The sequence below is a fragment of the Phragmites australis genome, chromosome 24 (genome assembly GCF_958298935.1).
Source record: "Phragmites australis chromosome 24, lpPhrAust1.1, whole genome shotgun sequence".
Lineage (NCBI taxonomy): Eukaryota > Viridiplantae > Streptophyta > Magnoliopsida > Poales > Poaceae > Phragmites > Phragmites australis.
In genome coordinates, this window is record NC_084944.1 from 18,705,745 (window position 1) to 18,716,405 (window position 10,661).

At 43.7% G+C, this 10,661-nt stretch overlaps 1 protein-coding gene across 1 annotated transcript; it reads right to left on the reverse strand.

Moving 5' to 3' along the window:
• Positions 1–495: 495 nt before the first annotated feature.
• LOC133907514 (purple acid phosphatase 4-like) lies at positions 496–2,454 on the reverse strand. The gene is made up of 6 exons (XM_062349567.1): positions 2,281–2,454; positions 1,871–2,027; positions 1,637–1,744; positions 1,374–1,501; positions 1,050–1,246; positions 496–936 (listed from the first exon to the last, which is right to left on the reverse strand). The coding sequence occupies exons 1-6, from the start codon at positions 2,452–2,454 to the stop codon at positions 696–698; spliced, it is 1,005 nt and encodes a 334-aa protein (XP_062205551.1). The 3' UTR covers positions 496–695.
• Positions 2,455–10,661: the final 8,207 nt, after the last annotated feature.

Here is a 10,661-nt window from a genome sequence, read left to right on the forward strand (position 1 = left end):
TAAAGCCTCTGTGAATGTGCGAACTGTTCGGTGCACGAAGCTTAATACCAGTGACATTTTGAAGATAGTAATCCATATCGTTTAATCGCAAAATAATATGAATTTTCGTTTAAGAAATGAGCAATACCAACAAGTTTGATATGGTTGCATGCACGTGGTGATGATGGCACGGTGAGAGCAGAGTGATTTATGGATGCAATTCCAGAGTGATTTATGGGCAACTCTCGAAGATGGCAAGGGCTATTCTCATTGTACTGTATCAGTCAGAAACTTCTCATGTGGAAGATAGTTTTGGATGGGCAAGGATTATTACATTCGATACTGTTGTGTTTGAGATTGAGTCATCTTTTCTTTGGATGGGCAACGATTACATTCATCTCTTCGGATTGGCAGGAAAATTAGTCCATGTTCACTTCTAATCCGAGGATCAGATTTCTCCTAACTCTTCTTTGTCATTTTCCCAAGTCCCCCTTCTCTAGTAATCTTTCTGTTCCTTTAGCAAAACCATCAGACACCACGTACCGCAGAAAACTTGATATATAATAATATTGGCGTGTAAAAAACTCCTATTTATTCGCTAATTAATTTACAGCCAGTCTCGTGTACTCATCAGCATAAGTTACACACTTGATACTTATACTAGTAGAATGCTACAAGCTCGAAGTTATTCTGTAGGGTTACTTACGTGCAGCTTCTCATTCTTGAGAAACAAGAGCAGAGGGCTGCACCTGCTGCAGGACTGTGCTTTTTCTCAGGCTCCAGTTGTGCAGCGCGTGCCCATCGACGTCGTAGAAGACGGCGTGAGACTGATCCGCGTCCATCTCGAGCGACAAGAACCCTTGGCCGTCGTAGAAGAACTCAAGCTTGTCATCGTTTTGTCGAAAGACGCCTCTCCATGCCTTGGATCCGCCTCCGCTGGTGAAGTACTGGATTGGACTGCAACAAGGTTTTGCACAAGCAGAAGAAAGAATAAATTAATGTAAGGCGATGCTGTTTTCTCTTCTCGATCATCTATCTGTATATGCCACAAGGTACCGGATGAATTTCACCTATTCCTGCTGCTGATGTGCTCCAAGCAGTGATCATGCCCGTTGATGTAGAGGTCGACGCTGTTCTCCTTGAACACAGGGAGAAGGAGCTGGAGGAGCTCCTGGGTGTCGCCATGGGCGCTCACACTCCTCATGGTATGGTGCCCCACGGCCACCTTCCATCTCGCTCTCGATCTCTTCATTGCAGCATCCAAATCCTAAGGGACCAATGGTAGCTAGTTTGGTAATTGAACACCAGTCATCGCGGTAATGCAGCCATGTTTTTGGACTACAAACTTGCTTCACTACTGAGATTTGATCGAGATAATACATGCATGCATGCACCTTGAGAAGGTTTGTGATGTATGCTTCTCTTGGCGCGACTCCCCTCCAATCGTAGTGGTCTTCTCCAGGATCAGTCCAGTACTTGAGCTGAAACGGGGTTGTGTCCACGAAGAAGAAATCGGTAATTCCTGAAGAAAAAAAAACTCAGACTTTGTTGTGGAGCATTTGGACATTACCTGATAACTTCACTTTTTTAACTATATATATACACTAATTCATCACAATTTGTGCAGTTTGCCCAAATGCTTGGTCCTTCTTCCCACCTGCATGGACAAGGAAGGATCTCATGCAGAGAAATCGACTGTCGATGTTGCGCAAAGCCGGGTCAAGTTGTGCTAGCACGTCTCCCCTGTAGTCATGATTCCCTAGAACTGAAAGAAAAACATACTGTTGAGCCTTCACTTGGTACACAGGTATGCGCCCAGAAACCATGTAAATACATGGCAATTAACTGACTAATAATATCAGGAAACAATTAAGTGCGCTAATTAGCTTACCAAGGTACCATGGCTTCTGCAGGCTCTTCGCCGTGTAGACATCCACAAATGACTCATGGAACGCCTTGTCGTCGACGCTGGCCAGGCCGTTGTCTAAGAAGTTGTCTCCAGTTGACACGACGAAGTGGATGTTCATCTCCTCCGCGACCTTTCCCATCTGGATCCCAGAGAATTAATTGCTCAGATTTCGCTTTCGAGAGTAGAAAACCGATGCTTTGTGGCTGCCTTTCATAAATTTTGTGGCTTAAATAGAACTCAGGCAAGTATACCTCTCATATATAAATAAGCAGCTTACGAGTCCATATAAGCAGGGAAAAAAGGTTCCTTCCACAGTTGGTCGAGAAATATTTGCTTACGAGATGAAGTTCTGAACTTGTAATGGACAAAAATAATACACGAAGCTAGCAAACCTGTTGAGCTACCCTGGACTGGTTGTAGGCCCCCTTCCGGCCCCAATCGCCGACGACGAGGACGCGCAACGACCGGCCAGCCTCCACCGCGTGCTCAACGACGGGGAGCTCCCCCCAGGCTGCAGGTGCGCTCCACGAGAGCGTGAGTACGGTGACTAGGAGAGCAAGAGCCATGGCCTGTTCCACTTAACTGCAAGATGTGAGCTAGTGAGGCACTTAAATAGGAGAGAGTTGGAAAGTTTGGAGAAGAATATTCCGTCAAGGTGCTTTAGCAAAGGTGGAGCAAGTGACTGGTTTCAGTGCTTTCTACTGATGATTAGATAATATTGGACACACGGTTTTGCAGGATTACTGCAGGCAGGCAGGCCTGCAACCTGTGTGCAGCGACATGGAAATGGACAAGGGACTAGAACATTGAATTGTTGGATGCAACTGCACGAGCACATAGTCCAAACTTGAAAACATTATAAGTTACATTATGCATTTTTTATTTCGATGAAATGTTGCATTCTATGTTGGAGAATATGACGTCAAGGTGCTTAATAAGTAAACGTCAGGACAATGTGATTAATTAGTTAAGTGTTTTCTACTGATGATTGAATGAGACACGGTTCTGCAGGATTACGGCAGGCAGGGACTACAACATTGAATTATTGTTCCTAGCCACGGTATGCCGGAAGCTCCGCCACCCAAAACTCCCTTCAAATTCGTTATGTACCAAACGATTTGAGTTGTTGGTTGTTATTAGTATGATGGTCCAATCGTTTTGATCCCTTAATTGTGTTATGAGACTGAGTTTCGACTTGTGTAATTTTTGTTTCACATGTTCTAAACAAGAACTTTCTATTTCACCTATCTGTATGTAACTTTCAATGTCATAGAACGTCTTCTTTCCGGGAAATGCCACTGAAAAAATTTGTAGCCCATTGTGCTGAGCTATTGACGCGCTATGTAGCTGTTCTCGCTATATTTGTTTTTCTCTCCAATGATTCAAGAAGTCGTAACTTTTCCAAATATGGTTAGATTTCACAAATTTCGTCAGCACCAGAATTAACCTTTCGATAACAAATAACAATTTTTCTCCAATAACTAAGAGAAGAGAACCATACATCAGTGTTATTTAAATTAAGAGTAATCAGCTATACCAAAACAGCCAAATCATTGTGATTCTCTGATAAACACCCATCTAAAGTAGTCGTAGGGTACAGTTCGGTGAAATCTTCCCCTCGAGATATCGTCTAGCAGTTTCATGAACCAAATCAACATATTTTGCTTCTCTTTTTTCATATTCTTACAGTTTATATTTATTCGATAGCTCTATAGTCAAAACCTCCAGAACGGGGGCATTTTCCACAAGTGCATCAGCAATTCAACTTGGCCATGGCATGCTTTAAATCATGTAACACACAGGCTCTGTGTTGATAACAAGATTTGGTAGTTACAGTGGTTGTTACAGCGACGACTAATTTAATAGACGATCAGGTAAATAGCACCGCGGCCTAGATGAACAGTAACAGGATCAGATAGATAATACCACGACCGGATGGACAGTGATATCCGATCAATGAACAGTGATTTCATATCAGTGAAAAGTGATTTTAGACCAGTAAACACGACTAGTGGTCATGACCAATGACCAAGCGACTATTGATCACGGTTTGTTCCTGCAGTTGGTCTTCGGACAGATGGAAGAGTTAGTCGAATCTAAGAAGGCCGAACTACGTTAAAATGTATTCGGGTAGATATATGAGAGTTTTACGTGTTCAAATAAGAAATATATGTTTGTTATAGAAAGTTTGGAGATCAGGTAGGCATAGCCGAATTATATCTGTAAGTCTTGTTCGGTTTGAATTAGGAGTCCTGATTTCTTACGGCTAAGATCTGTTACCTTTTAAATATGAGAGGATCATAACCGATTGAGGACATCAACCAATCGATCAAATCAATCTACTTTACCTTTCGTCTTTTGCCTAGTTCCTGTAGTCCTGTTTTCTTTTCCAATCTAAATTGCTACCTATTCTTGATTCCAACGACCAAGGATAAGCTATCGGCCATCTACGCTCCGACGAGGTCCCTCCCGAGCATGGATGACGACAAAGGTCCGACGACGCAGTGCCATGACCGGGGTATCCTGGGTGCTGCTCGTCGGATATTACACATGAGGTGCTCAGTGTGCACACTGGTCGGAGGTACTGTTCACTAGCCGGAAGTACTATTCACTGGCCGAAAATCATTGTTCACTGGTCGTGTTACTATTCATCCGGTCATGGTACTGTTCATCTGGTCGCTTTACTGTTCCTGCGGTCGTGGTAGTGATCATCTGGTCGTGGTATTGTTCATCTGGTCATACATTAAACCAGTCGTTGCTGCAATGGCCACTATAACTGCCAAATCTTGTCATCAACACTCTTCATGCAATTGAATGTGACGATGAATACCGGATAATTACCATATCCAGGTACTCAGGATTTTCCGTAATTCTCAAGGTATATCTCTATCTTCAGAAAAGAGATCCTGAGATGAAAGAAAATCTACCCGTAGGTACCTAAGACATCCCATAAATAGTAAAATTTATCTCCAAGAATGAGAAGTACGACTCTAGAGGATGAACGACACCTCCATATATATACGGAGCCAGGGAGCCGTATGGAGGATAAGTCGAACAAGAGTGTAGCAAACATGACCTTGAGGAAATTGTAGCGACCAATTTATAGCATGTATGTAATTTTAGTGATTAATGATAACATAGTCAATGAGACTAACATGTTTGTCAAATATATGCTTTAGTAGGTCTCATGCATGCAATACATGAAGAAATCACCATAGCTGAGACAAAGATTGATTATTGGGCAAAATCCCAAGAAAAATGTACACACCAGATGATCCGATGCTCAGAAAGAATAACACACTAGATGGTCCGGTGCTTAGTGAACTATACACTCCGGAGCATTTGACTCAGAAGGGAAGATTTAGTTCTATACACCAGATGTTCCGGTGTTGGAGTAATATGCTCACCAGAGCATTTTCTAGGAGATGTGCAAATCTTCAGAGGGAAGGTTTAAAAGCCAATGGTCTAGTACTCAGAAGGAGTACACACCGGAGGCTTCATCAGAGCATACTATAGAGATTTTTCAATGGGAAATGAGTTGTACTCACCAGATGGTCCGGTGATCAGAACGTCAACAAGTCGGAGAATTGCACAGTGAGAAGTGGCTCAGTTAAGTATACACACTGGATAGTCCGATGATAGAGTTCAAATTAACGCTGGAATATCTGATGTTCACAAATGGGTTTGAGTGGGGTTCCAACATCTTGTTTCTAATGTTGTACACACCGGATGACCCGATGTTGGTACTACTGTTGACACCAGATCATCCGATGTTCATAATCTTTTGTGATTGTTGGAGCAACAACTAGTGTGTGGGTTTGAGGCTATAAATATTCCCTGATGAGCCCATGGCTCCTTCAGACCCGTTGTCCGATACAAACACACGCACATTCCGCAGGCACACCTAGAACGCAGATCACGCACCCGTCGTCCGATACACCATGGAATCATTGTCAGGGATTAACCGTCGACAAGATGAAATAGCTTTTTTAACACATGACTCTGACTCTGATAGCGATGATGGTTTTGACAACCTTTCCCTTAGTCGCCTTTGTGGTGAAGTAATGGAGGAGGTTATGGATGATGATGATAGTCACCTTAGTGGTGACTTTAAAGTCAAACTAAGGAAAAAGACTTCTTCATCACATAAGAAGAAGAAAAAGAAACAAATAGGAGTATCAGTTAAGAAAAAATCAAATTGTTACAAATGAAGGGCATCTTTTGGAATAGTAGAGGTTGTCGAGACTTGGCTAAATTTAATTTCTTATATGATACTTCTGTTGAACATCGCTTAGATTTTATTGCTATCCTAGAGACGGTTAGAGATAATTTCTCTAATGTTGATCTTAGGCGCTTTTGTGGTGGAAAGAATTTCCTATGGAGTTGGTCACGTCCACATGGCAGATCGGGGGGAATTTTGGTGGGAGATAATTTGGACTCTTTTGATGTTGGAACTATAAAATAGGGAGATTATTATGTTAAGATCAATCTAAAAAATAGGCTAGATGGTTTCCAATGGATTTTGATCGCGGTGTATGGTGCTGCACAACAAGAGCATAAAGAAATTTTTTTAACAAAACTGGTACATGCTCGTCAACCTGTCCCGGTCGGAGTCTTTGAAGAAAGACTCTCACGACCATCCACCGTGGTCTCAGGCCAAGGTGAAGGGAATGCTCCACTCGAAAACAGAGCACCCGAGGCAACACCTTTAGAGGCAACGCCTCCCTCGGTGCCATCGGTCTCGGGCTGCCATCATGTGGTCGCCCTGCTCAATTCGGGTACGACCTGGATGGGTCAGATCTCGGACTACCTTCAGAATCAAGCAGCCCCTAACGATGATGCACAACAGAAAAGGTCTCACAGCAAGCTCGCAGATACTCCCTGGTAGAGGGACACCTCTACTGCCGAGGGAGCAACGGCCTTTTACTAAAATACATCACTCAGGAAGGGAGGAGCACAATGCTCTCTGATATCCACAAAGGCATATGTGGTACCCACGCTTCGTACCGCACCTTGGTCGGAAAAGCGTTCCGGCAAGGATTTTATTGGCCCACTGCCCTCTAGGATGCCTGCGAGCTGGTGAAACGGTGTGAGTCGTGTCAGCAGAGCCTCAGACGCTACCACGACCAGAAGGTACGAGAACGAACACTGGTTGCAAGTGACCTCGTTCTTAGGCAAATTCAGAATAAGGTATGTCAGAACAAGCTCTCCTCCAAGTGGGAAGGGCCCTACAAGGTGGTCGATGTCACCTGACCTAGTGCTGTCAAGTTGGCCATGGAGGACGACTGAGAATTACACAACTCCTGAAATATCTCCCTGTTGTGCAAGTTCTATGTGTAGGGTCGCTCGAAAACGGACATATTTCTCTATTTTTACAGGACCTTCCGGACGAGCATAGAATATGACCTATAAGTTCTAAAATTTAAAAAATCAGACTCCTTGTTTCGCAGGACTCCCAACCAGCAACGAGCTCCCGACAGGTTAATTCTCCGACCACAACATAGAGGGGTGATTGCGTCTTTCACTAAAGATAATTTTTTTTTGGTACTTACATATAGGGGTGATACTTACAAAAGGTAACTTAAAAGAGATGAAATTGGCAAGGCAATGAAAGCTGGTGTCTTTGTAATTGCAATGAGACTATTCAACATCTCTTTTTTTATTGAACCTTTGCTAAATTCGTTTGGACGAATGTCCAAATTTCTTTTGGTTTACGACCGCCAACAAATGTTGCTAATATGTTCATGTCATGGCTAAGTGGAAGTTGGAAGAATCTCAAGAAACAAATTATAGTTGGAGCAGCATCTGCCATCTGTTGGCAATTTGGTTTCACTGGAATGATATTGTTTTTGATAAAAGCACCCAAAAAAAAAAAATTCTATGCAGGTTATATATAGAAACACGTACTGTATTCGCTTTGATCACTACTCTAAAGCGAGGACAGAGAATCGATAAGGGCGGGATGTCATCGTTTGGAGACCACCTCGATAGATATTTTTGCCAAATTTAGGTGGAGGTTTAGCAATAAAATAAGTGTTTAATGTTGAGCATATCTGTTTGGTTAAATCTTCTTTCAAGTTGTGTCATGTGTTGGCTTTTAGGTAGGCGGAATTTACTTGAAAGGCATAACTTTTGTAATAAGGTTGGTCATATACATCCTTGTATGTCGAGACCGGGATATTTTTATTAGCTTAATAAAATAAACTCTTTTTTTAAAAAAATGAATTTTTTGTTATGCAATTTGTGATGATTAATTGATTAGAGACAATTTCTAGCAAATTTATACCAATTTTATTTAGCGGTAAAAGAAACCTTGGCTAGTATATGTATTTGATACAAACTCCAATCCAAATACAAACCCTACCACGGATTCGGGAGCTCAAGGAGTCCGAGACGGTACCATCCCTCTCTCCCTCATCGCCGCCATGCCATGCTCATCCTCCTCCCCTCCTCTCTCTCCTCGACCAAGGCCTAAGCACCATCCTCAGCTCCGGATATATTACTCCTAGAGGGAGCCCTCCTGTAGGACGGTGGCCACTCCAGCTGCGGCGGCGGCGCAGTCGCTCTTGCCGTCCAGAGGCTGCGGCGGCGGGGACACAAAGGCGAGTTAGAATCGATGAGACGATGAGAGAGGAGGATGACATTTCGTGGACCGGTGGAAGCACTCGTCCAGCTACGTACCCTCCTGTTCGCCAACGCCGCAACCCTCCTGTCCGTCGCTAGCCGCTAGGCATGCATGTCGCAAGGGAGCCCGTGGTCTCCCACCACCACCAGTTTTCATTTCCACAAGCAGAAAACAACCGAGATGTCACGATCCCCACCGGCCTGTACGTCTCACGCCGTGCCTTGCTGCTACCTGTGTACGGCCGCCCAATCAAACCCGTAGATCAGCCAGGAAATTAAAGGCCACGCCAGGGCTTGTCTGCTCTTCAGTCTTCACCAACTCGCCGCCTTGGAGCAGTTCGGTGCTCCTCCTCCATTGCTATGGCGGCGGGCTGAGCTCATGCTGAGGATGACCAAGGTGCTGCTCTAGCTGCAGGCGGCGGTGGACAGGAGGCACGGCATCGGCCCCGGCCGCCGCCACCCGCTCCACATGTCCGCCGCGGTCTCTGGCAGCAGATTCGTCGCCTGCCTCCTGGCCTTTGCCGCGTATGCAGTACGCCGCCGCCGCCGCCGCCGCCGCCGCCTTGTCACGGTAGTCATCCGACCAACCACACCCCGCCCACTCTGCTGCTCCACCAGCTAGTAGTCACTCGCTCTAGCCGACCCATATGCCTCCTAGCCGAATGGGCCGAGTCGGACCATATAATGGACTGAGGGGCAAAACGGCCATCTCACATGAACTGAAAGGGAAAAGAAATGAAAGCAATTAAAAATACGATAATGGCAAGAAAATCAATATTTTAGCCATTATTATTATTAGAGATAGATAGTCGAAGCCAACGATTAAAGTAGGAAATAGTCTAGTGACAAGTAAGCAAAATCATCGACGGTTCGAAAGTTGGAGAAGAATATTTCGTCAAGGTGCTTAAGTAAAGGTGGAGGAAGTTACTGGTTTCAGTGCTTTGTATTGATGATTAGATTATATTGGACACACGGTTTTGCAGGATTACCGCAGGCATGCATAGTCACCACAGGCAGGGCTGCATGCAACATGGAAATCGCGCGAAAAAGGACTAGAACATTGAATTGTCGGATGCAACTGCACGAGCACATAGTTGAAACTCCAAACAATTACCAATTTCATTATATATTATTATATGGTGGCATGGACAGCATCGTTACAAGGGTATGCTAACTCCTGGTCTAAATAATAGTATTAACTCCGAGTCGCTCAAAACCAGTATGATACTGCACGAGCCTCATTACATGTACAAGCAATAAAATTGTGGCTTTGCCAAGAAAAAGTTAATCCTATGGGCACATGTTCTTCAATTTGGCAACCAAGTATCTGGTAGCTCCGAGTGTCCTCACTGGCGAAGAGGAGGGTGAGTCGGCAGAGAAGCAGTGGAGGCTATGGTCGTGGTTAGGCTATGAGTTAAACTACTTGTACAACTAGAAACAAGAGATGTTAGGGTCAATCCTCGAAATCCAATACTCCACCACCACCACCGCTACAAGGTTGAGGTTGAGCCTTTGCCCCTCGACACCACAAGAACAAAGGTGGGTCCTACAGTGATTCAAGAGTGAATAACCAAAATGAAAAAAAAAAAATTGGTAAACAAACTACACATTCATCTAAGGTAGGTAGAACAGAAGAACCTAACGGAGATATTTGACATTTTGCCACTCATAAGAGTGGGCTTTAACATTTTGTCACTTTTGGAGCTGCAGCACTTCAAAATGTCACCACCAATGTTTGCCACTTTGTTAATTTGTCAATTTGGACATTTCTACTACTGGCCTTACACTTCAGATGAACTCTCATCCCCTTCATCTCCATCTCCGGACATTTCTCCGCCTGTGCCACCCAAAGCCACCTATATCGGTTTTTTAAAAATAGCTCTATGGCTTTATTTTTTTAAAAATAATTAAAAAGTTTTTAAAATAAAAGAGAGTATATGACCGGTACTAATTTTTGGCTATTCCACTGATAATAGGATGGTTTTTATCGAAATTCCTATAGCATTCTCGTGGTCAAATAAAGTTCAATTTAGTATCACTGTCGGTTTTTATTATAAACCAATAATGATAAGCAATCATCAATGTCGGTTTTTATTAAGAACCGGTAGTGATGCTACTTTTTTTACAAACCGGTAATGATGGGTCAGCA